The sequence below is a fragment of the Cyprinodon tularosa genome, unplaced genomic scaffold (assembly GCF_016077235.1).
Source record: "Cyprinodon tularosa strain WSP-4 unplaced genomic scaffold, ASM1607723v1 ctg1104, whole genome shotgun sequence".
Lineage (NCBI taxonomy): Eukaryota > Metazoa > Chordata > Actinopteri > Cyprinodontiformes > Cyprinodontidae > Cyprinodon > Cyprinodon tularosa.
Window position 1 is genome coordinate 16,841 of NW_024037899.1, and position 27,041 is coordinate 43,881.

General features: G+C 41.6%; 1 protein-coding gene across 1 annotated transcript; it reads left to right on the top strand.

Annotated features, from left to right (window-relative positions):
* Window positions 1-26,817, top strand: ezh2 (enhancer of zeste 2 polycomb repressive complex 2 subunit). Its single transcript, XM_038297893.1, has 19 exons — window positions 1-387; window positions 7,454-7,577; window positions 7,659-7,787; window positions 7,864-7,983; window positions 8,092-8,212; window positions 12,208-12,387; window positions 12,639-12,744; window positions 13,892-14,055; window positions 14,174-14,274; window positions 14,369-14,603; window positions 15,462-15,628; window positions 15,721-15,856; window positions 15,953-16,078; window positions 16,153-16,331; window positions 16,407-16,502; window positions 18,323-18,404; window positions 18,490-18,570; window positions 18,640-18,724; window positions 25,133-26,817. Exons 2-19 carry the CDS (start codon window positions 7,461-7,463, stop codon window positions 25,191-25,193), a joined length of 2,286 nt encoding a protein of 761 aa, XP_038153821.1. The 5' UTR covers window positions 1-387; window positions 7,454-7,460; the 3' UTR covers window positions 25,194-26,817.
* The last annotated feature ends 224 nt before the right edge of the window (window positions 26,818-27,041 follow it).

Sequence of the window (27,041 nt, forward strand, 5' to 3'; positions counted from 1 at the left end):
TTGGATCCGCTGCAGCCGGAGTGGGCGGTGAGTGTGAGACAGTGAACAGTTTGAACCTGCTCTGCGTCGAGACGGAAATATTGAAGATAAAAACGCTTTTTAGTAAAGACGGAGTTAAATGACAACAGTATTTTCTCAAACACTAAGCAGTGTTGAAACCAAAGGTCCAAATAGAGGAGCAGCAACTGAAGCTTTTGTTGTTGTCTTCCGGTCGCTGTTGTGAAGCCGGCTGTCGCGCTTAGTATCGCTACCTCCTGCTGAGCTATATGCTAACTAGCAGCGGAGCTAACGCTTCCTTTGAGCTCCAACACAAAGGACCACTCCGCCGGCGTTCGTTTTTTTCACCTGGAGTCAATCCGTTGGACGAGACCAGAGTCTGCTGTCCAGGTGAGAAAAGCTGTCAGCCTCGATCCTCTTGTTTTCACCGCCTTTAATGCGGTTCAAAGGGCGAAGATAGCTGTTGGTGCTTTGTTAACTGATCAACTCTTGTTAGCTAGCTCACCGGGCTGCTCTTGTCAGATTTGTCAAGCATGTCACCATTAATCACATGAAACTGCACCAATTTACTTTACAGTTCAATTGTAGAAAGATACACTTTGATCAAAATATTCATTTAACAATGTGTAACATTGAAGTGATACACAATGAGATTAAAACACATTTCACTCCACACAATGCACGTTATCTGCAAGCTAAAGCTTCCTGTTTTGTTTTGAGGTCTGGATCGCTTTATTTGCTTTGGATGTTTTTTTCTTATCAGATAAGAAACAATGCAAGGAGAATAATTAGATATTTGATTAGATTTCAGGAAGAATTTGGATCTGAAGCTTTGATACAAGAAAAATTAAGCTGAGGATGTTTTATGTGCTAAAAATGTTACTTTACATGACAACGAAAGAAACTAAAGTTTCTCTTTTTTTCTTTGAATGACCTTTAAAGGTTATTAATTTTTCTTAGAATTCACCTTGGTAACAGCAGGGCTGCTTTATCAAACACTGCTCCTCATGTTCAAATCATCTGGTTCCTATCACCATACTTTAAAGAGTAGTAGTGCTGTGGGACCTCTAAAGTTGGTCTGAGGGAAAAACTCAGCTAAACAACTTCTCAAATGTATTAATATCTGGCTTGATTGGATCAGTCAGGGTAAATGTTGATGCCAGGTCTGAATGAGAGCTCCTGACAGCATGCTGCTGCTAAAGGCAAGACAGGTGATTAATCTGACCTTGGTTTTTCAGCTCTTTATGATAATTTATTAATAGGTAGCTTCCAGTCAGCTGGAGCTAATTAAGAGATCAGTTTTTTTCATTCTCTACTTGGATAATGTACTTTCAGCTGTGTGAGGCAGAGCGGATCTGTAAGCATCATGCATGTAAATCAGTTGTATTTCATCCTGCTGATGCGCTATAATAAAGCTTATAAAAATGATCAAATCTTGATTCCAGGTCATAATAATTATTCACAAAACCTCAGTAAAAATCTGCTTTGCATGTAATTCATAGAGATGTACCAATACATCTTTTTTATACCATTATTGCAGCTTTTAGAACTGACTGATACTGATATTAATACAATATTAGCAAGTCTCATACCTGCTTTTATGACTTATTTTTTACTTTAGAAAGTTAGAACAGGCTTGATATTACTAAAAGAGAGAATAGTCAACAGAAAAGGGTATGTCTGACTTTGTAAAATTACTGCTATGATGCACATTTTTCTTCTTTTGCACCCCCATTTGTTTACCAGAGCTCATGTTGGAAGTGAATTTCTTTGTTTTTAGATCAATAAAGTCTCCTGTCAGAATAACTGGCCCATGTAATGTTATCCAATGACTGACAGAAACTTAAAAGAAGCAGAGTTCATTCAGCATGAAAATATCAGAGCTTTTAGATGCAGGCTGATGTAAGATATTAGTTTTCTGGCTAAAATCAGAATGATATCAGCTAGCGGATCAGGACATCCCTCCCAGGTAAATAAATATGGTTGGTTTTGAGATAATTCTTTGGATGGAAAAAAAAGCATATTTTGCTTTAAAATAAGTGGCCAAAGCTACAAGTAAAGGACCAACATCCCTTATGTTAAAAATAAGTTCATATTTTGTTTGTGCTTTATTTTAAATTTCCTGGCAGAACTGGCATTATCTAAACTATTGTATTATCTTGTCAAGCCGAACTAGAATGAAGATTTCTCACCATAGATGTCGTATTTAGAGGATGTTGTGAGTGGGTGTTTACCATGTGTATCAAGTCTCTCAGTGTTAAACTGGACAAATGTACAATTAAGAAATCAGTGTCTTCTCTAATTGTTCGGTTTTCCTGCAACTGTTACCATGGAAACCGCTCAACATCTCCAGTCTTCCGCTCTATACCTGAACTTTAAAGTAAAAGCAGCTATGGAGCGCTGCAAACATTACTTATAGTTTCTTCTTCTTAACTTGTGCTCCATGTAAATCAGTCTCTGACTAATATGGCGCCCCAAAGTGCGGCGAAGCATCGGATAAGGTTGTGGATGTATGTGATGGATTGTAAGGTGGAACGGTTGCTCTCATAAAGATGACTGTCTGGACATGAAAGGTATACAGCCTGAGAATATTGTCCCCATAAATATTGAATTCTCTGTTAAGTAATACCGCTCAGTCTTTAAACTAATGCTCTTCAAAATGACATGCAATGTTTGTTTTTAATGCCTGATAATATAAAAGCATGATAAATAAAATTAGAAAAATCTAAATCTCTGAAAACAGCTAAGTTACCCCTCAGACCCTTTTTTTTTAATCAAAAAGTTTCTCAAAGTTCCCCAAAAAATGTGAAAACAATCCACTGGACTTTGTTTCTGCGTTTGAAGATGTTTCTCTTCCCATCCAGGAAGGTTTTTCAATTCAAAATGTCAGAAATGGCGTTTAGTTCCAGGTTTTATACAGTAGCCCAACAAAGCCTTGTTTTTGTTTTCTCAAAGTTGTCATTTTTGTAAAATGCAGCGGAGTCTCAACAAAGTAGCCAGGTGGCAGAGCGTGTCGGTCGCAAGTCCAGAAGGTGTGACCTGATTCTCATTTTCTAAGCTGACTAATAAAGCTTATAGAGGTGCAGGGAGGAAAAGTAATTTTACACTTCACAAAACTGAATGGCATTAATGGGAAAGAAAGGTTTCTTTACATTTTCATTAGAGTAGATCTCACAGATTCATTAAAGCTACAGTGTGTAATAATTACAGGGATATACAGTCAGAAATATAATATATTATACATACCTTTGTTATTTATCATCATCTACGAGCTCAGCCTCTTAACCTTAATATTTGTGTTGCCTTAGAATTCCTTATTTATAATTACATAGGAGCGGGTCTCGCAGCCATGGAGGCAGACATCTTTGCGCTACGGCAGCGCAGAGCCAACAAACTAGCGATTGTGAGATCGCCAAAAGGTCACAACGATGTAGAAAAAATAACGGGTATATTTACTATCTTAAGTCTACATGAAATCTATACCCTACACAGACTAATGAAATACTATCTGTAAAATTATCTATGTAAACAAACCTCATCACTTGAGAAGGTAGGTGATGCGGACGTCGTGGAAGACATTTTGTCCCGTAACGCTCGCCGTAATGTTGGAGGGGGAGAAGCGGTGGGGGGGAGATGTTCATGTTGCTGCGGTCTCTAATTGTTCGGTTTTCCTGCAACTGTTACCATGGAAACCGCTCAACATCTCCAGTCTTCCGCTCTATACCTGAACTTTAAAGTAAAAGCAGCTATGGAGCGCTGCAAACATTACTTATAGTTTCTTCTTCTTAACTTGTGCTCCATGTAAATCAGTCTCTGACTAATATGGCGCCCCAAAGTGCGGCGAAGCATCGGATAAGGTTGTGGATGTATGTGATGGATTGTAAGGTGGAACGGTTGCTCTCATAAAGATGACTGTCTGGACATGAAAGGTATACAGCCTGAGAATATTGTCCCCATAAATATTGAATTCTCTGTTAAGTAATACCGCTCAGTCTTTAAACTAATGCTCTTCAAAATGACATGCAATGTTTGTTTTTAATGCCTGATAATATAAAAGCATGATAAATAAAATTAGAAAAATCTAAATCTCTGAAAACAGCTAAGTTACCCCTCAGACCCTTTTTTTTTAATCAAAAAGTTTCTCAAAGTTCCCCAAAAAATGTGAAAACAATCCACTGGACTTTGTTTCTGCGTTTGAAGATGTTTCTCTTCCCATCCAGGAAGGTTTTTCAATTCAAAATGTCAGAAATGGCGTTTAGTTCCAGGTTTTATACAGTAGCCCAACAAAGCCTTGTTTTTGTTTTCTCAAAGTTGTCATTTTTGTAAAATGCAGCGGAGTCTCAACAAAGTAGCCAGGTGGCAGAGCGTGTCGGTCGCAAGTCCAGAAGGTGTGACCTGATTCTCATTTTCTAAGCTGACTAATAAAGCTTATAGAGGTGCAGGGAGGAAAAGTAATTTTACACTTCACAAAACTGAATGGCATTAATGGGAAAGAAAGGTTTCTTTACATTTTCATTAGAGTAGATCTCACAGATTCATTAAAGCTACAGTGTGTAATAATTACAGGGATATACAGTCAGAAATATAATATATTATACATACCTTTGTTATTTATCATCATCTACGAGCTCAGCCTCTTAACCTTAATATTTGTGTTGCCTTAGAATTCCTTATTTATAATTACATAGGAGCGGGTCTCGCAGCCATGGAGGCAGACATCTTTGCGCTACGGCAGCGCAGAGCCAACAAACTAGCGATTGTGAGATCGCCAAAAGGTCACAACGATGTAGAAAAAATAACGGGTATATTTACTATCTTAAGTCTACATGAAATCTATACCCTACACAGACTAATGAAATACTATCTGTAAAATTATCTATGTAAACAAACCTCATCACTTGAGAAGGTAGGTGATGCGGACGTCGTGGAAGACATTTTGTCCCGTAACGCTCGCCGTAATGTTGGAGGGGGAGAAGCGGTGGGGGGGAGATGTTCATGTTGCTGCGGTCTCTAATTGTTCGGTTTTCCTGCAACTGTTACCATGGAAACCGCTCAACATCTCCAGTCTTCCGCTCTATACCTGAACTTTAAAGTAAAAGCAGCTATGGAGCGCTGCAAACATTACTTATAGTTTCTTCTTCTTAACTTGTGCTCCATGTAAATCAGTCTCTGACTAATATGGCGCCCCAAAGTGCGGCGAAGCATCGGATAAGGTTGTGGATGTATGTGATGGATTGTAAGGTGGAACGGTTGCTCTCATAAAGATGACTGTCTGGACATGAAAGGTATACAGCCTGAGAATATTGTCCCCATAAATATTGAATTCTCTGTTAAGTAATACCGCTCAGTCTTTAAACTAATGCTCTTCAAAATGACATGCAATGTTTGTTTTTAATGCCTGATAATATAAAAGCATGATAAATAAAATTAGAAAAATCTAAATCTCTGAAAACAGCTAAGTTACCCCTCAGACCCTTTTTTTTTAATCAAAAAGTTTCTCAAAGTTCCCCAAAAAATGTGAAAACAATCCACTGGACTTTGTTTCTGCGTTTGAAGATGTTTCTCTTCCCATCCAGGAAGGTTTTTCAATTCAAAATGTCAGAAATGGCGTTTAGTTCCAGGTTTTATACAGTAGCCCAACAAAGCCTTGTTTTTGTTTTCTCAAAGTTGTCATTTTTGTAAAATGCAGCGGAGTCTCAACAAAGTAGCCAGGTGGCAGAGCGTGTCGGTCGCAAGTCCAGAAGGTGTGACCTGATTCTCATTTTCTAAGCTGACTAATAAAGCTTATAGAGGTGCAGGGAGGAAAAGTAATTTTACACTTCACAAAACTGAATGGCATTAATGGGAAAGAAAGGTTTCTTTACATTTTCATTAGAGTAGATCTCACAGATTCATTAAAGCTACAGTGTGTAATAATTACAGGGATATACAGTCAGAAATATAATATATTATACATACCTTTGTTATTTATCATCATCTACGAGCTCAGCCTCTTAACCTTAATATTTGTGTTGCCTTAGAATTCCTTATTTATAATTACATAGGAGCGGGTCTCGCAGCCATGGAGGCAGACATCTTTGCGCTACGGCAGCGCAGAGCCAACAAACTAGCGATTGTGAGATCGCCAAAAGGTCACAACGATGTAGAAAAAATAACGGGTATATTTACTATCTTAAGTCTACATGAAATCTATACCCTACACAGACTAATGAAATACTATCTGTAAAATTATCTATGTAAACAAACCTCATCACTTGAGAAGGTAGGTGATGCGGACGTCGTGGAAGACATTTTGTCCCGTAACGCTCGCCGTACTGTTGGAGGGGGAGAAGCGGTGGGGGGGAGATGTTCATGTTGCTGCGGTCTGCAGTCTGACCGCTAGATGTCACTAAAAGTTACACACTGTAGCTTTAAATAAAACCTAAAATATAGTCTATTTCCAAAACTTACGGTATGTTAGCTTAGTCAGAGAGCTGCTCAGTTCCCATTGGATTATTGATCCAATGTCATCAATAGACTGATCGTTTCTGAACGTTCCTCTAATCCCTTTCATCTCCATACAGCTTTTCTTTTTTGGTGCGTCCTGTTATGCCTTTATTTTTATTTTTTTTCTTATAGTCATTACACTCTCAGAAGTACAGAGCAATGAAATTTACCTCTGCATTTTAACCCATCCCCTTAGGGAGCAGTGGGCTGGCTTTGTGCGGCCCCCATGGACCCCTGCTCAGGGACCCAGATTGGCAGTCTGTGGGAGTGGGTTTCAAACACACAACCTCATGATTCCAAACCCTATGCCCTAACCACTAGGCCACCATTCCCAGTATAGATGATAGCCCTAGCCATTATGGTTGTTACATTTTAAAATTTTAGTTTTATTAATCCAATAACAAAAGGGCCCCTATAGACAATTTTATACGACTTTAAACCAAGTAAAGCTAAAACTCCAAAACTAAAGTTCTGGATAGATCATATTCAGACTGAATTTGTTTTCTCATTTTAACTGCAAAATTTTTACAAAGGGCTGAGCGATTCATTTTTTTGTTTATGGAGACTACATTTTTGGGAAATCAACATTTTTCTTTCCCACTGATCCACTCCCTGGGCTTCCTCAGCTCAGAGCGACATCAGTTCGTCGCTTCTTGTTCTGCGACGTCTCCTCATAACTGATAAGTAGCTGACTGTGTGATTCCCACCTGCTGCTAACATTTAGTTTGTTTAAAACGTTGTTTTACTGCTTGAATTTCCTTGCCATTTAAAATTAACATCACCTCCCAGAGGTGATTATTAAAATCAAAGCTAGTTTGTAAAAGCAATATTTGTCATTTTTATTCTGAAACTTAAGTGAGAAAAAAAACAAATAACTGGATTTGGTAAGAAAAAAACCACTTAGAAATAGGACCCAGCCCTGTATATGTATCCTTTTACTCTCTGCTCTAATGTTTCAATCTGTGTGCAGGGCGATCATGGTGCTGACAGGGAAGCGTTCAGACAAGGGTCCAGCCTGCTGGAAGAGGAGGGTAAAGTCTGAGTACATGAAGCTGCGGCAGCAGAAACGCTTCAGACGGGCCGATGAGGTCAAGGTTGGTCCACAGATCTCTGACGCGTAGAAACATCCAGAAAAGTCCAACTGGAGCGAACTGTAAATGTATTTCCTGTTCCAGAGCATGTTCAACTCCAACCGCCAGAAAATCTTGGAGCGCACAGATATTTTGAATCAGGAGTGGAAGACCAGACGGATCCAGCCGATTCACATCATGACGTCCGTCAGCTCTCTGCGTGGAACCAGAGAGGTGAGCTGATGTTCCATCCATTCATCTCCTGATTCTGCTGAGAAACGTCCTGACTGGACGTCTCCTCTCCCCTCAGTGCACGGTGGAAAGCGGCTTCTCAGAGTTCCCCCGGCAGGTGATCCCTCTGAAGACCCTGAACGCTGTAGCCTCGGTTCCTGTCATGTACTCCTGGTCTCCTCTGCAGCAGAACTTCATGGTCTGTGGAACCTTGGAGCAGCTTCCTGTTAAGAGCCATAAAGCTTCACTGGAACGTGTTATAGAAAAACATCAGCTCCCAGTCAGTGTGCCTCTTCTGTTCCTGCAGGTGGAGGACGAGACGGTGCTGCACAACATTCCCTACATGGGGGACGAGATTCTGGACCAGGACGGGACTTTCATAGAAGAACTCATCAAGAACTACGACGGCAAAGTCCACGGAGACAGAGGTGAGGGAGCTGAGAAGAGACTGACATTTTTTTGGGAATCCCACGGGTCACGGGATTCCCGTGGGATTCCCTTGGGATGGGAGTCAGTATTAGTAATGATCACGTGATTGGGACGGTACAGGATTAAACATTAACGGGAGCAGACGGGAGCAGGAGCAAACCAATAGTAACAAAAAAAAACTAGGATCGATGCCAAAAAATAAAATAGAAAGAAAAAAATCCAGTACTGGCGCCGCCATTTTGTAGTTTTTTTCCTTGAAGCCTACACTATAATGCGAGCCAAAAAAACTACACAACCCAAAAACCAACAGTGCTTCCGCTCTGAGTTTTTCACCCGCGCTCAAAAACGACAAGAATGGGAGTGGCGCAGGAGCGGGAGTCATTCTGAATGGGAGTGGGAGTAATTTCACCAGGAGTGGGACGGGACAGGATTTAGATTTCTACTCTGGCCTGGGATCGGGACGGGACACCATTTTTTTCTGTGGGAGTGGGACGGGACAGGAGTGAAAATCCACTCCCGTGTCAGTCTCTAGAGCTGAGCGTGGTGGCTGGCTCAGGGAGGGACGTCTCTTATTTGAACAGCTGGAAATGTAGAAGAGCCAATCGGTTCTTAAGGCCTAGTTATCCTCCTGCAACAGTGAGCTTGTTGCAGATATGATGCAGATATTTTGGATTTATGCCCAATTTTTGAAGTGTGGTCTGCACTATGTTATTCCACGCCGCAACACAAGAGGGACAGGAACTAGCCAGGATTGTGGGTGTGGTGGGTGGCGTGTTTCTCTTCCGAGGTCATTCAACAGCTGATCTGCATCAAGACAAGCAGATCTTAATTACCGACACAGTAAAGTATGACGGGTTAATGAAAACGACTTTGGCATCATGCTTGGGGGGGGGTCACTTTGGTCACTTTTCTGGTCACTTTAGTTTATTCTTTGTCAGTATTTAATAACATAAGTCAGGTCTCTTAAGTTATTTTTCTTTAAAACAATTCTGTTATGGTTAAAAAAGTTGGTTAAATAAAGATTTAATTAGAAGTCTGTGTTTGTGTTCTTTATTAAAATTAAATCCTTTAGCAATATCATAAAAAGTCCAGGCAGAGCTGCACATAAAATATGGTTTCAAATTTTTTCAATAAATATCGATAACGATCAATATGCATTTTCTTTTATCGATAAGCTTTTTTTCTATATCGCCCACATCAGTCACATCATTAAACCAAATGCCAAATTCCTGTCACAACTCCAGTCCGGCGCACGGATGACATCATACACACGCCGCTTTGTGTTTTAAAAAATATAACGGCGGATGTCTGGGGGCCTACATGTTCTGAATGCTGGCGTACCTTAAAGAATAAATTATGAACATTTTAGTTTGTGCCTTCAAGTCGTTGCCCATAGGAAGACATTACTTGGATCTGAATATCTTCAGAACGGCTCCAAATGACACAAAACTCATATGGGTGAGTAGAACATGATGGAATAACGTAAAATCAAGGGACCAATGTAAAAGAAACTGTGTTCCCCTTTAAGAGGACTGGATGGAACCTACTGTCCCCAGAAGGAGCTCTCACTCCCAGCTGTTTGTTTTTACCTCGCTTTAAATAACCTCTCCATATATTAAATGGCTATAAACCAGGACTTAATTTTAATGTAATCTTAACTGTATAGAAGCGATGGCTCAGATTACGGTGCTGAGCTCCTGTTGAAACGGACCTCAGCCTCAGCACCACTTTCTCTGCGTCGCTTCTCTCTCAGACAAAGTGTCCGTCTGGACTTTGTTTCTTGTATGTTTTTTTGTAAAGCAAAGAGGCAAACTAGTCTAACACTATGACATTGTGGGTAATGAAGGCCTTTGTTATAAGAAATGTAGGAATGGGACAGCTGAACTATGGAAACGTGTGTGCAGAATCAACAGTATGTGGACACTTTAATCCTTCATAATCTAAAAATGTTACAAACAAAACGAGGTTTTAAGGCAGAAAAGATGCAATGTTGAAAGTCTGAAGCTGCCTGTTGTTTTGTCCTCTGAGCGTTTTCTTCCATTCCTTTTTATCCATTTTAAAAGATGGAAGGAAGGTGTTTGGTCTGGACATGTCATCGTTCAGCTTCTCAGACACCATGGCGACCAAACAGGCCGACAGCAAATATCAGTGTTTGTAGATGTCTGGGAAAATGCTGCGGGATGATCACTGCTGTGACAAATTATTATTTTCCAGCCATGAGCCCTTCTACAGATATAGAAGTTTTTTTTCTCCTTAGGCTTAAAATTAACAATCAGAGTTACTGTAAAGAAATTGATTTAAATCAGAACATCCAGTAAAATTACAAACATTATGTATAATTAAGATTTATATATTTACACTGTATTCATATTTGATTATGTCTGAGAATGGATGAGAAGAAGAGAACTTATTTAATCAGACCTTTTTTATGTTTAGTTGTGAACATAATCGCTCATCCTGATTATCAGAAGCTGCTCATTGTTTGCATGATGGGGGGGGAAATCAGCTGATGTTCAGAAACATGTTTTACTGTAAACAATGAAGAGTTTGAATGTCAATCCGAAATTTTTTAGAGCTGTTGGACATGGACGTTATTATAACCATAGTTTCTGAGTTTCAATGGTTTTTATCATCCGGCCCCTACAGCAGTGGGTGATCATCAATGAGTTTTTAAAGTCATATTTAAATGTCAAATCATTCTGCCTTAAACATGTATATAAATATACTCTTTATCAGATGGTATTGTCACAAAATGTAGAAAATTTCTATAAAAAAAAAAAAATCCTGTCCTAAAATCTGCGGGGGGGTTTTTCGCTATCTTATGCCAGTTAGTTATTCGTCAGCCTGAACACCTAAATTCGGCCAATCATATATCAACGTTCATCTGTCAATCAAATGTTTTCAGTCATAGCATCTTGATTCATATGTCGCAGCTAATATACGCAATGGTTAAAATCAGAATAATTTCATTTCCCATTGAGCACTGGGACGGACGTCTGTGTCTTCGGCAGGCGTAGAGCTAGGCAAGTTGCGAGGCAAGGGCTCAAACATGTACGGCTGGAAGCCTTCTACACCAAACCAAGCTTCTGCCGCCCTGGCGTCCTCTTTCACAACATCTTTGTCCCCGCTTTCCTCCTCCAAATAAAAAATGTATGATGGAGGAGACTCATCCACGACCTCTGACACTAAACTCTCCTCCTCTTGCATGTTTCCTCTGTCCATAGCGTTCCTTGACAGCGTCGTTTCTAAGTCACCAATTTAGTGCTACTTGGTCCCAATGGAATTTCCCATTGGGAACCTGCTAGCACTAAGTTGCTAACTGGTTAGCAAGATGCTTCCGAGAAACCGGCCACAACCAAACTTGCTTGTGAACCTTCAGCCACAACAATCCCGCCCCCTTGATAATCGACCAATCACATTCACTGTATTCACTGGTGTAAAGTCGGACACCACTCAGGAGAATTCAGAAATGCAACCGTTGGAACAGCCGCTTCCCTACGACTTCAAAATGATTTCCTGATAGAATCAGCTTCAGTATTTTTTTTTTTAAACTTCATCCTTCGGATCTAATCCTCCTGGTGCTTCTCACTCCAGTCACTGGATCCTGCTAAAACCCAGTTAATAAAACATTATTGCTTCTGTGCCTTTGAAACCAAACTGTCTGTTTTCCGTCTGAAAGAATAAAACCAAACTTCCAACCTCGGAAAATATGAGCATTTTTTCCCCTTCCTTTTGAGTTTTAATGCTGATTGATTTATTTACTGCTTTGCTCAATGTTGTATAAAACATGAATATGTGATAGGAATTGATAAACCCTCCACTGCTTAGAAATGTTGAAGGGCTGATGTGGAGAAAAGGAGGAAAAAACGAGTCCAAACAGAGTTAGTTTCCATCCTGATGGCTTCTCTGAGGCTCCAACAGTTTGAAGATGAAGATTCAAATGGAGCCGAAGTGAAGCGACAGAACCAAACCTGCTCCTTTTGTTGGTTTTCAGAGTGCGGCTTCATCAACGACGAGATCTTTGTGGAGTTGGTCAACTCTATGGTTCAGTACAGCGACAACGAGGACGATGAGGAGGAGGAAGAACAAGACCTTAAGGTGGAGAAGATGGAGACGTGCGATGGCGGCGACCAGCCGGAGGACGGCAGCAAGGAGAAAGACGTCAGCAGTGAAGGTACGTCCAGAGCAGAGGAGTTCTGATCCAATTACACAGAACATTAAAATACGCAAGATCAAAATGTTTCGTTTTTTTCTAAATGTTTCTTAGCAGAACAAAGAGTTCTGGATGTTATGGTTACAGATACATTGTTCAATAACTGGAAGCTTTGGTTTCCATCCAGAAGTTTCTGTAAATTAGGAGACTTAAGCAGAAATCTGTGGTTCAATAACAATTAAATCCTAATAATTGTTGTTTGTCGCCTCCAGGCCGAAGCAACAACGACACGAGCAAGAAGTTTCCTTCAGACAAGATTTTTGAGGCCATCTCCTCCATGTTCCCCGACAAGGGCTCCACCGAGGAGCTGAAGGAGAAGTTAGTGCTTCTGTTTGTGTTTCAGCTGCTGATCCGATCACATGACAGGACCTGGAGGAAGACGGATGATCATTCCTACTCACTAATTATACCATCCATTCATCCTCCATCCATAATTATAAACCTTATCCAGACATAAGCCTGAACTTGAAGGCTCTTCTTCCAAGTATATGAGGAAAGATTATCCCACCTGACAGACTGAAACATGTTCTCCATTTGGTAATAATATTCTGAGCTTTTAACTTTAAAGGTCCTAAAAACTAAACGAGAAGCAACAGACAAACATAATAGAAAGTGAAAACATACTAGTTAATATTTTAGGCAAAACAAACATACTATTAGTTGAAAAGGAATGAAAGTGAAAGACATTCTAAATATTTAGTACATTTTTCCAATGGGATTGTCTTTCTCTTTGTTAAAAAATGTTAGAGCAGGTTGCAAGTTAGAGCCTCGATTTTTATCAGGGTTTAGAAAAAATGTGAGGAATTGGTTTGAATGGAAATAAACTTTAATATGAACTACTTAGGTTTTTTGTGGTTGGTTGTGTGAGAATGTTTTACTGCCTGACATCTGCTAAAACGCTGAACTTTCTATGTATGGTTTCAATTGGGCGTATTCATAACCAGTTCAAAACTTATGTCCAATGACAAAAATCTTATTTCAAGTTTATAATATCCAATAAAATTCTCATTCCCTTGGCGGATCATTTTACTCTTATTTTAAGATCCGTTCATAGCATTTTTTTTTTTTTTTTGCTTAAGTTTTAATTAAATATTAAAACCTTTTTCTTTTCCCTTAAAATAAACACAATTCTTAATACAAATAATGTTTAAGATTTCTTTTTTACTTCAATATCAAACCTTTAAAAACAGAATTTATTTTATACATTTATTTAAATAAGTTCTTTTTACACAATTATATAGTAAAATAGTTTTTTTTTTTTACATTCATAGAGATATTTGCTCTGTGTTGTAATAAAAGGAGCAATAAAATGTTTTTACGTGTAGAAAAAGCTGCATAGATGCTGAGTTTGATCCTCCTCAAAGATCAGGTCATATTAGAATCTTTGGCTCATGACTTGATTCAAGTTTTTACCCTGATGTTTGTTTGAGCTCGAGTTGAAGCTTTTTTATGTCTTTAATTTTAGGTATAAGGAGCTGACCGAGCAGCAGCTGCCCGGCGCCCTGCCGCCTGAGTGCACGCCGAACATCGACGGACCGAACGCCCGCTCAGTGCAGAGAGAGCAGAGCCTGCACTCCTTCCACACCCTGTTCTGCAGACGCTGCTTCAAGTACGACTGCTTCCTTCACCGTGAGTTCACGCCGACACGCCCAGAACGCTCACAGCTGTTTAGGGTTTCACTAACATAACAGAAACCTCTGGGTTCTACTGAAAAGATCCGATTCCTCATCTGTTTCCGTTATTTCAGCTTTCCATGCTACTCCAAACACCTACAAGCGCAAGAACCTGGAGAACCGGTGGGACACGGACAAACCCTGCGAGCTGGACTGCTACAGGAAGCTGATGGATGTGAGGCGTCCTCGTCCGATCAGGCCCCCAGGTTCACTCACAGGACCAAGAGTCCCTCACAGGTTGGTCATTAAAACAATGTTTGATCTTCCAGGACGGGATGCAGAGGGAGAGTTCTGCAGGCGCCGTCGCCGATCGCCCCAAAACCCCTTCCAAACGGACGGCCGGGCGGCGCCGCGGACGACAACCCAACAGCAACGGGAACAGCCGGCCCAGCACCCCCACGGTCTCCTCGGAAACCAAAGACACAGACAGCGACCGCGATTGGAGCAAAGACGACGAGCGGGACAACGAGAAGGACGACAAGGACGAGACCAACAGCAGCTCAGGTACCGCCTGGTGTTTTCCTTTAGGGCCGAGACCCGACCCCATGCAGCTGATGGTCCAGGTGGAGCAGGAAACTTTTATTTCTAACAAAACCTTTAATCTGGGACAGTTCTGGTTCCCAGTGTTGAATAGACGCAGCTCCACCCGTCAGGTTATTGTTTGATGGTAGAGCTGCTCCATCTAGGAACCGGTTTCTACCGAAGGCTCCAGAGTTTTACCACATGAGGGTTTAGATTAGACACGTTTCCTGCATTCTTAACAGAATAAAGTAATTCAGAGTAAATCCTTTATTGATTACTGTGCAACAAAACCTCAGGGTTTAAAAGTTCACAGCTCACGCTGTTTGTTCTCTCACTGTGCGACCCAACGCTCTGATGCGATCTACCTGCTCACTCTGTACGTCTAAAAACCTCAGAAGAATCAGAATTCTTTATTGTCATTGCTCCACAGGGGTGCAACGAAATTACTTGAAAAAGAAAAAAACACAGTACAAGCAATCAGTGCAAATTTAAAAATATAAAATAAAAAAATAAAATTAAATAAATAAATACGAAAACCTTGTGGGTTTATGAGATTTTATTTACTCGTCATGTATTGCTTTTTCCACCTCCATGTCTGTTTAGAGTTAAAGCGTCTAGGTTTTAGATCCTTTCCCCTCGCTGCTCTGTTGATGTGTCTGACTTCCTCTAACGAGCTGCAGGTTTAATCCCCATTATTCTGGCGTCTCTCCGTCAGCTTTGATGCGTACAGGTAGCCTTGTTTTTTCCGACCATGCAGCGTAACAGAAGAGGTCTGTTGTCGGATTCAATCAGTTTCTAAGTTGCGGCGGCGGGTTAAATGTTGGGTTTCTGCGCCTGCAGAGGGGAACTCCAGGTGTCAGACTCCAATCAAGATGAAGCTGAACTACGAGCCCGAAGCCGTGGAGTGGAGCGGCGCCGAGGCGTCCCTGTTCAGGGTGCTCATCGGGACTTACTACGATAACTTCTGCTCCATCGCTCGGCTCATCGGCACCAAGACCTGCAGACAGGTGAGCCGACGCAAACCGGTTCCAGCTGGTTTAGAATCCTGAGATGTTTCAGGATTCGGACCAATCGGTTTCTTCTGTTTCTCCTCCTTCAGGTTTACGAATTCAGAGTCAAAGAGTCGGCCATCATCGCTCGAGCGCCGGCTGAAAACGAAGACACGCCTCCGAGGAAGAAGAAGAGGAAGCACCGACTGTGGGCCACCCACTGCAGGAAGATCCAGCTGAAGAAAGGTCCTTCATGACGTTCTAAGCAAACGGGTTGAACAGAACCTTATCAGTGGATCTTCAGCTGCTATTGTCCGGTTCTTAAACTGATTGTTCCTGCAGACGGATCGTCCAATCACGTCTACAACTACCAGCCATGTGACCACCCCCGGCAGCCCTGTGACTCCTCCTGTCCCTGCGTCACCGCTCAGAACTTCTGCGAGAAGTTCTGCCAGTGCAGCTCAGAGTGTAGGAACCCACACACAGGTTCTGCTGACCCAGAAAAAGGTTCCGCTTCAGATCTAAGCCTCTGTCCTCCGCAGGTCAGAACCGTTTCCCTGGTTGTCGCTGCAAAGCCCAGTGCAACACCAAGCAGTGTCCCTGCTACCTGGCCGTGAGGGAGTGTGACCCGGATCTGTGCGGGACCTGCGGCGCCTCGGACCACTGGGACAGCAAGAACGTGTCCTGCAAGAACTGCTCCATCCAGAGGGGAGCCAAGAAGGTGGGGCGGAGTTCTGAACAGGTTCTGGTCGGTTTAAGCCTCTAAGCAAACATCTAACGATTGTTTGGGTTCCAGCACCTGCTGCTGGCGCCGTCCGACGTGGCCGGGTGGGGCATCTTCATCAAGGAGCCGGTCCAGAAGAACGAGTTTATCTCGGAGTACTGTGGGGAGGTGAGTGAGACCCGGTTCTGTTCACACTCAACGCTGAGTTCACAGATTCCTGCAGGTGAAAACCTGCAACACTTTGGCCCCGTCCACACGAAGCCGAACCCTGGCCTAAACGCACACATTTTTCACCAAACCAGCCTCTCATCCATACTAAGCCGGCGTTTCGGGGTCTGTAAACGATCTTTTTTTTATTCAGCCTTCAGAGTGGGAAGATTTTGAAACGCCGTTTTCGCGTTTCCTTCTTTAAGCTCTAACCGCATTTTTTTTTTTTTTTTACACGCATGCATCATAGCGTCGCCTCTAAACACGCATGCGCGACACAGTATCACAACAACAATGGCGCGTACTGTGTTGAATGGTTGCTGCTCATGCTACTCACCCTGCTGTCGGGCTTACAACAGAATCTTCTTCTTCTGGAATATCTCCAGGAAGAACAGAGCAATATAGACGACATAGTTCAGCACCTGAATTTGACTGAACCACGAAAATGGACCCGCAGGGCAACCATGTATAAATATTAGTGCGCATGCCCAACATTTGTCGCCTATTTTTGCTTTGGCACCACAGCGCCACTTACAGGCCTGGCATACATTTTGCAGCGTTTTCATGCATTCGTGTGGACGATCACATTTATTTTACGTCTTTACGACAAATGTTCTGGAAAATATTAGCGTTTCGTGTTCGTTTTGACTTCGTGTGGACGGGGCCTAAATCAGAGCAGAACCGTCACTGGGAGGAGAGATTCTGCCTGGAAAACCCAATTAGACCCGAGATCCACTATGAAACGGAAGCACAACACAGAGAAAAGTTTTTCCCTTTTAAAGCAGAGGTCATGGATTAGCGGACTGCTGTCTGGACCCACCTGCTGGCTAATCCAGACCCAACCTGATTTAAAACATTTAGAAATCACCACGTTGTCTGACGACAGTGTCTGATTTCACTTGCGCCGCTTCTCTTGTTAATACGGTAAAGCCCTCCAGGCTACACGTGATCCAATGAGCTGCTGTCAGTCTGGGTTGCTGCTGCTGCTACTTTTAGACACAGCAGGCAAACCTGTGGCAAGCCGGGCGATGGGAAAGAAGGAGAAGATGATGAGAAAAAGAGAGCAGAGAAAGTGTGGACTGCTGGAAGAACTGTGGTGAACTGGTGAAAGAAAAGTGAAATGGTGCTCAAAGATGATCCTGAACATTTAGAGGATGTTTGGCTCAACCTGCTGCTGTGAAGCAGGATTCTCCACCATGAACAGAATCAAAAATAAATATCAATGGCTTTGTCTCCGTTCAAACCAGGTTTAAAGCCTTGCAGGGCAGCATAAAGCCCACTGCCAACATTAAAACAGAAAATAGAACAAAAAAAAATTATAAAATCTGTGAATCAGGAAATTGTCTATATACCAAACTGAACAATTATTGTTCTCTACTGCAAAAAACACTTTAGATTTTAAAAGGAAGAAACATTCTACTTTTTTTCAAATATTTTTTAATTAAAGGTTCAATTTTTTAAATATTTTTTTAATTAAAGGTTTAATGTATAACACCTGCTTTTTATTTCAGTGTTAAATTCTGTTTAAGTAACAGATTATACTTAAAAATCCGGATCTTTCTTTATTCGGACGCGGCTGTTTTTTAATCGGTTCCTCCTGGTATAAACCATCCGTCCTTTTCTCCGCATCATCAGATCTCAGCGTCTCTTTCCTCATTTAAATCTCAGCAGGAGATTTGATCCAAACTTGTAATGAAAGTGTCAGAACATTGTGGACCGAGGTTCTGCCCCCCGCTTCTTTTTCTGAGGTTTTTATGAGATATTTTTTTTTCTCCCTGCAGATAATCTCTCAGGATGAAGCAGACCGCAGAGGGAAAGTCTACGATAAATACATGTGCAGCTTCCTGTTCAACCTCAACAACGGTAGGAACCTGCAGAACCAGCGGGTCGGTACCATCAATCTACAGTCCACTCTAGCTTCACAGTTGATCTTTCTTTCTCTCTGCAGACTTTGTCGTCGACGCCACGAGGAAAGGCAACAAGATCCGCTTCGCTAATCACTCTGTGAACCCAAACTGCTATGCAAAAGGTAGGAGCATGTGATCAGCGGGCTGTTTGAAGGGCTGGTTCTGTTCTAACTCCGACCCGTTCTCTGCAGTGATGATGGTCAACGGGGATCACAGGATCGGGATCTTTGCAAAAAGGGCCATCCACACCGGAGAGGAGCTCTTCTTTGATTACAGGTCAGTCAGAGACCCGCAGAGTCCGACCCAAAACACTCAGAACTTTCTGGGTTTCTCTGATTATTGCTCATCATCTGAACCCAAACAGGCATTTGATCACATCGTTTTCCTTTAGTCTGTAGAATAAAACTGTAAAATAGTTTAAAATGTTCTACTACCCCTTATTTAAACGATCATGAACAGAATAAATCCAGGTGCTCTGATTCAGCTGCAGGTTGCAGGAGATTAAAACCACAGCATTAGCATAAAGTTTGCTAAATAATCAGCAGTTATTTTAGATCTGGATCAAATTCAGGTTGTTTTTTATTGATAAATAAATGAGAAGTCAGACCAAGATGAGAAATTAGTGGTGGGCATAGATTAATTTCTTTAATCTAGATTAAAATGATTCATTTGAATTCTGTCAAAGAGCTTCCTGAATCATAATCAGTTCCTTTTTTTAATCCCTTGCTGGAATTTTTTTTTTCCAGCAGTGCAATTGTTTACAGAATAGAGAAAAATAAGATTGTAAATACAAAATATAAGAATAAAATAAGGATGACGTGTGGCTACCTAAATAAATAAATAAGTAAATATATAAAAGTAAGTCTTTGAACAGGTTTCTCAATCCGGGTGACAAACTGCTAGAAAAAGCTTTCCTACTATGATAACTGGTGATGAAAATAAATAAATAAATAATAATAAGATGTATTTCTGTTTAATAAGTTTTTATTCAGATAAACATGAATACTGAGCTGCAGGCCTACATAATGGGCCCTGATGAACTGTTTACAGCTTTGTGTCAGTTAGTCCAAACTCTATTTCTCCTTTTTCCATCAGTCACTCAGTCGTTGTAATTTCCTGTGAGGCTGGAGGAGCAGCAAGGGCTGCTGGGTAATATCAGAATGAGGAAATCGTCACCATTTTATCCTAGTTTTGTGTGAAAGAGGATTGTTTATATTGGTAGTCTGTTCATGCTAAGCTAACATTATGTTCTGGAGGTTGAAGCTGTAAGTGTGAACATTTGCACCATCAGAGGAATGTTTCACCAGCTGCGTATAACAGAAGAAGTATTTTCTGGTATTTTGCATTCTATAAACAAAGAGCGTCGCTGCTTCAGCCTGAGTTACTTGTTATTAAACATGCTACAATATCAAGGAGAAAGTCATCATCAGTATAGACCAGACATGGGCATACTACGGCCCCCGGGCCGTATACGGCCCGTTAGGCTTTTTAATCCGGCCCGCCGAACTTGTCCAAATTACCCTATTTTCACTTTTACTGTAAGGCGCACATAAACGTCTTTTTTTTTTTTTTTTTTTTCCTCAAAATGTGCGGTGCGCCCTATGTGTGTTGTAACTGCGACTTTTGAGACCACCATGCACCATGCAGAACTCCTCATCTCCTCATTGAGGAGATGATGAAAGCGTGGCTGAGGGAGGTGAATGTACAGGTGCTGGTCATAAAATTAGAATATCATGAAAAAGTAGATTGATTTCAGTAATTCCATTTAAAAAGTGAAACTTGTATATTATATTCATACATTACATACAAACTCATATATTTCAGATGTTTATTTTGTTTAATTTTGATGATTACAAATGACAACAAATGAAAATCTCAAATTCATCATATCAGAAAATTAGAATATTGTGAAAAGGTTCAAAATTGATGGCCCCTGGTGCCACACTCTAATCAGCTAATTAACTCAAACCACCTGCAAAAGCCTTTAAATGGTCTTTCAGTCTAGTTCTATAGGCTACACAATCATGGGGAAGACTGCTGACTTGACAGTTGTCCAAAAGACGACCATCGACACCTTGCACAAGGAGGGCAAGACACAAAAGGTCATCGCTAAAGAGGCTGGCTGTTCACAGAGCTCAGTGTCCAAGCACATTAATAGAGAGGCGAAGGGAAGGAAAAGATGTGGTCGAAAAAAGTGTACAAGCAAGAGAGATAACCGCACCCTGGAGAGGATTGTGAAACAAAACCCCTTCAAAAATGTGGGGGAGATTCACAAAGAGTGGACTGCAGCTGGAGTGAGTGCTTCAAGAACCACCACACACAGACGTATGAAAGACATGGGTTTCTGCTGTCGCATTCCTTGTGTCAAGCCACTCTTGAACCACAGACAGCGTCAGAAGCGTCTTGCCTGGGCTAAAGAAAAACAGGACTGGACTGCTGGTGAGTGGTCCAAAGTCATGTTCTCTGATGAAAGTAAATTTTGCATTTCCTTTGGAAATCAAGGTCCCAGAGTCTGGAGGAAAAGAAGAGAGGCACTTCATCCACGTTGCTTGAAGTCCAGTGTAAAGTTTCCACAGTCAGTGATGGTTTGGGGTGCCATGTCATCTGCTGGTGTTGGTCCATTGTGTTTTCTGAGGTCCAGGGTCAACGCAGCCACATACCAGGAAGTTTTAGAGCACTTCATGCTTCCTGCAGCTGACCAACTTTTTGGAGATGCAGATTTCATTTTCCAACAGGACTTGGCACCTGCACACAGTGCCAAAGCTACCAGTACCTGGTTGAAGGACCATGGTATCCCTGTTCTTAATTGGCCAGCAAACTCTCCTGACCTTAACCCCATAGAAAATCTATGGGGTATTGTGAAGAAGAAGATGCAATACACCAGACCCAACAATTCAGAAGAGCTAAAAGCCACTATTAGAGCAACCTGGGCTATCATAACACCTGAGCAGTGCCACAGACTGATCGACTCCATGCCACGCCGCATTGCTGCAGTAATACAGGCCAAAGGAGGCCCAACTAAATACTGAATGCTGTACATGCTCATACTTTTCATGTTCATACTTTCCAGTTGGCCAACATTTCTATAAATCCTTTGTTTTTATTGGTCTTCAGTAATATTCTAATTTTCTGATATGATGAATTTGAGATTTTCATTTGTTGTCATTTGTAATCATCAAAATTAAACAAAATAAACATCTGAAATATATGAGTTTGTATGTAATGTATGAATATAATATACAAGTTTCACTTTTTAAATGGAATTACTGAAATCAATCTACTTTTTCATGATATTCTAATTTTATGACCAGCACCTGTAAGGAGACCAGGTGTTTTTTTCCCACTCATCACCATCTCTGGTAATCTGTGACTCCATGCGTGCCCATCTCACAGCTGATGTGAAAAACAAGGTGAAACAAATTAACGCTGTGCTCGCTGTTATTCAACCGCTCGACATCGATGCGCTTCGGGAGCGCGCCGCCAACGCGCTGCTGCTGCTCGAGATGGAAAAATTGAAGTTTTGCTGCTGGAAGCGCCGCATCAACCAATCAGAGAAGCAGATCTGGGAGCTCACAGCGAGGCAGGTGTATGAGGAGGACCAGGCGTTTTTTTCCACGCATCACCATCGCTGTTAATCTGTGACTGAATGAACGCTGTGCTCGCCGTTATCCTGGGAGGTCTGACAAAGGAACTTCAACCGCTCGACATCGGTGTGAAGAGGTCTTGTGAGAAATTCTGTTTCCCCGGGAAAATCTGTTCCCCCTGTGTCGGGAGCGCGCATTGCAGCCAGAGAGGCGGATCTGCCCATTCTCAAGGCGCTCCTGATCATTTTTCGGTAAAAACAGCTCATATAATCATCTCAACTTTGTAACATCCATTTTAATCGGTTGCTCTTTTTAAGAAATTGTAAAATAAATACATTAACGAGGTCCTCACGCTGTTTTGTGTTTTTTTAAACGCCAAGAGAATCGGTATTTCTCCAACTTTTGTCCCTTCAGCCTGACAGAAATAAACATCAGTCACCTACACAACAACACGTAGTGTATTTTTAATTTTTCATTGCTGATATAAGAGGATGGAAACTGGCTGATAGCAGGGCACACAAATTAAGACGTCCTGCGAAGATGAGAGTAGAATTTCTGGTTAATCACCTTCTAATGTAAAATATGACAGATTACTGGATTAAGGACATTTATAGTATACCACATCACACATATCAATTTTAGAGAAATTAGAAACAGTTGCTCTTTATTTCCCAAAGATATGGGAGGAGGAGAGGAGATAATGGATGTTTCAGCTTACTGAAATAATCTGTTCCCCCTCCATAACAGGGGAAGGAATTAATTTACCTGCAAGTCTTTAACTGTGCTTATTCCACTCACCACCGAGAACAAATCCTGTGGATTTGGTCATATTTTATTTGCAAAAATTAAAGGGGGGGAACCATATATTTCAGCTGCCTGAAATAATCTGTTCCCCCTCCATAGGGGGCCTCTGGACCGGGTCTCCTCCGCGTTCACCCAGTGGCTGGCAGGTGTTTTTTCATCTAAATAATCTAAATCTTGCAGCTATATTTGATGTGATCAGTGGGAATAAAGTAGTTTTAATATGTTTTTAAGTGAGAAAGTCCACCTGAAAACTTAATAATTGCAGTCAGTTCATCCAGATTATCATCATGCCTATATCTGTCGGAGGCGCTCAGACCCCCACATACCAGCGGTACACCGACAGTAGGAACCCCTTCAACAGCAGCCTCTAGGCCGGGCAGCCTCCGGGTTAACCGCGGTGGCTGGCAGGCGTTTTTCATCTACATAATTTAAACTGCAGGCACCAGGATACCAGCAAAAAAGCGAACATATTCCGTCGGCAGGTTTCAGGATTTTAAGTTAATTTAGGAGTGATCACAGCGCTCTGTGTCATCAGCAACGTGTCTGTCTCAAGGCCAGCACGTAGGTTTGATTAATACTTTGTAATAAATAAATGAATAAAGCACAATCATACTCAGTTTTGCCCCCGCTGTATTTTTAAATACGCAGTAGAGGTATCTAAAAGTAGTAGAGGACATGTACCTGTATATAAGAAAACCCTATAGTCCGGTGCGCCTTATGTGTGTGTTAAATACAGAAATGGCACACATAACTGAGACTGCGCCTTTTAGTACGGTGCGCCTTATGGTCGTGAAAATTGTCTGTTTTTTTATACATTTCAATCCCCAGGTTTAATTAATGACATTGCTTGTCCAAATGCTCCTGGCCCGGCCCTTCTGTCAAATTTTAGAACCCATTCTGGCCCGCAAGTCAAAAAGTTTGCCCACCCCTGGTATAGACCCAGCTCCCAACCTAACTTTGAGAATAGATTAACGGTGATATTTTGTTTATCGTGCAATAAGAGTCTGGCACATTGCCGCCGATGACGGCCCTGCATTAATACAAATACAGTTTAAGAATAAGATTCAATTCTTTCTATTCTGATCTAGTTGTTGGTATTAAAGTCCTTTTTTAAGCTGTCGGCTGAATAACATGACTGTAGTTATGCTACATAATGAAAGAAGTTTTATATTGAAATTTAACAGCAAAAAGAATAAAGTAATGATTATTAATGGCGCCTGGAAGCACAGCGGAAATATGAAAATCATTCAGAATTAGAAAATGAAAACCATTATTTAGCAAAGCCCTACAATAGGGGAAGGTAAAAATATTAGTTTAGAATACTGGAGTTTAGTTTTTCACAATTTAATCTCAGTTTAAAGTTATTGATTAATGAATTGATAATATGAAAATAGACATGCCACATTGCATAGTCATTATGAAGTCAATGAAGTCTCTAAATCATGTAATATAACATATTATACAAAATCCATGAATATAAAATGAATGTGTTAATGGAGCAGAATAATTCAGATGTTAGAACATGGATGTCAAACTAATTTTAATGGGATTCATTATCAAGTCTTTATAAAATCAGCAGATAAGTTCAAACTGATAATAAAAACAATTTCCTCAGATATATTATATTGCGATATATTCGCGTGGAACTGCTTCTGGTTGATCATAAAGCTGAACGTTCAGAAGAGAAAAGGCTAGAGAATGAAAAATGCTAATTTTAACAAAAGAGGCTGGAAAACAAAAAAGAATTCTGGACATGGCTGCAGACTGTCCATGGTAAAGATGATGAAGGGTAATTTAATATAAAAAGCATTAAATTAGAGTAACTAATTCCTGTATAAACCCTGCAATAGTTTGCATCCAATCATTTCAATACATGGTTTTATAGTTTTTTTGGATTAAATAACAACTTTGCTCTATTTTTTTGTTATCGATCTGTTGTTACTATATTGTAATTTGACAAACCGGATCTCCTTTCCCTTCTTTTTCCTGTTTGGTGCGATTGCAATAGCGAATTTTGACACGGTCCGAGCGAAGCTAAAAATAGCTCGGCTCTTTATTTTAACTGTGACGGACGGAGGAGACGTAGGTTGACGGTGACGTGTGGAGGAGTAGCGGTGGATGTGGAACAGTTCTCATGGATTTATTTGACAGACGTGCTCTGTACGACGTACATGAGCAGGACGGAGCGGTTTGGTGACGGAGTTTGTGGAATCTGGGGCTTAGAAAGATGGCCTGCCTGTTCTTTGTGCGTCACACGTCTATTTCGTATCTGAAGTTTGTTTTCCCTCCTCTGCAGGTACAGCCAGGCCGACGCCCTGAAGTACGTTGGGATCGAACGTGAGATGGAGATCGCTTGAGGCCGAGGCCTTACACCCAAACAGCTTCACTTCAGGAACGTTTCGGATGGATTTATTTGGACTTTTTAGTTTCTGTTTCAGACTTTTCTTTTTTCTTCTGTCAAACTTTGTTCTTCTGTCGATGTTCCGATTCCCTCTGGATCTCCGGTCAGCAAAGACCTAAAACTAAGTCTACGGTTGGAGGCTTCAGGGACCAAACTCCTCCTCCACCAGCAGCTCTGGGCCCTCAGGGCCCGGTTCCTCCTCCAGCTTCTATGACCCGGTTCTGTGCTCCTGCAGAGCGCCACATGGATGGATCCAACACTGCCAAACCAATGGGTCTGGTTCTGTTTGACTGAAACGGATCAGAAATGCAGAACCAGGAAGTCTTCATCCGTTCTGGACCTGGAACCGATCCTGGGTGGTGATGCTGCAGCTTTAGGTGCTAAACATGAAAGAATCTAAAAACTCCAGAACCAGCGGGTTCAGTGCTCCACGTTGCTACCCTCAAACTGGACATCTGGACTTGGACCCAGATGTTCTGGTGGTGCTGTTATCCTGTTTTCCCAGAACCCCACAGCAGCCCTGTGCTAATCAGACCTCCTGTGTTTTCTAATCATGATCCGATCTTCAGAGAAGACGGGAACGTTTTACTCGGTCCGATAAAATAAAGGATGAAAGCAGAACCTCTGATGTTCTGGTTGGGAAAACTCCGGGTCAGTGGAGGCTGCCAGTCTGCTTCCTGTTGTTGGATAGGAACCGGACCGGTTCTAACACCTGGTGCTCAGTTTGATTAGAAAAACTTTGTTTTTAAAAACGCTGAATAATCAGCATTTGTGTTTTTTTTATCTCCTGGTTCTAAATTCATCTTTATCGCTAAAGCTGGCGATGCCATGATGGGGAAAACCGCAGCGCTTCCTCTGCCTGCTGTTACCATAGCAACAGCAGGCAGCTACTCTGAGCCTAAAGTCGACCCGGGTTCTAGAGTTTCCATCCGGTCCTTTCCCTCGGTTCTGTAGTCAGCGTTGAGGACAGTCCTGCCCATCATGGACGCTGCTGTTGTTGGACCAGGAGGTTCTGGCTGTGAGGCTCTAATGGGAACCATGTGACCCGTTCTCCGCTGTGCCTTTAGACCCTACCACTACTCAGATGGATCTTCTGCTAACCGACCTCAGGTTCCCACAGCGCCTCACGGGTCGGGTTCTCAGAACATTCCTTAACAACGACCCGCCTTTTCCTCGGACTTCTGGTTTCCCTCACGGGTCCAAACGCCGCCGACTCCAACCAATAGAAGCTCGTCTCTATTTATTCTGACTTTGGACTCCAGAGGTTCTGCTGCAGACGATGGAAACCTGCTGCTGAACCCACTGTTTGAGGTTCTGTAAATATTAGAAAGATCCACCTGTTAGAGTAGAATCATGTTCATGGTGCTGTGCTGGTTCTGGTTTCTCCACGGGTCGGGTAACGAACAGAACCCAGGTGCTCCGCTGCGGCGTTACCCGACCCCGCCTTCTAAACTTCAGGTTCTTCTTCCTGTCTCAGTAGATCCACTTCCTCCTCCTGACACCGGTGCTGATTTTGTAACGTTTACAGGGATTCTGCTGTTCAGCGTGACGCAGATTAAAAATATCCTCAATGGTTTGAATTTGTATGAATTTTTTTTTCCTTTTGAAGATGAAAAATGTTCCAGATTTATGAAAATAAAATCATTTGATTTAAGCAGAAATACCAAATTCCCATTTAAATCCAATCTCCTTGGTTTCCATCTATAAGTTATGATTTAACCTCCAGGACAGCGAGTCGATCCCAGAAACAGCAGCAAAGTTTTCCCACAGGTTGGATGGTTGCTAAGGTAACGGGATTCATCAG

Excerpts from the sequence above, each read along its gene's own strand:
- ezh2 (XM_038297893.1), top strand. The coding sequence starts at position 7,461 with ATGGTGCTGACAGGGAAGCGTTCAGACAAGGGTCCAGCCTGCTGGAAG. Across the intron at positions 7,578-7,658 it reads GACGGGCCGATGAGGTCAAG|AGCATGTTCAACTCCAACCG; the intron begins GTTGGTCCACAG and ends TTCCTGTTCCAG. Across the intron at positions 8,213-12,207 it reads CAAAGTCCACGGAGACAGAG|AGTGCGGCTTCATCAACGAC; the intron begins GTGAGGGAGCTG and ends GTTGGTTTTCAG.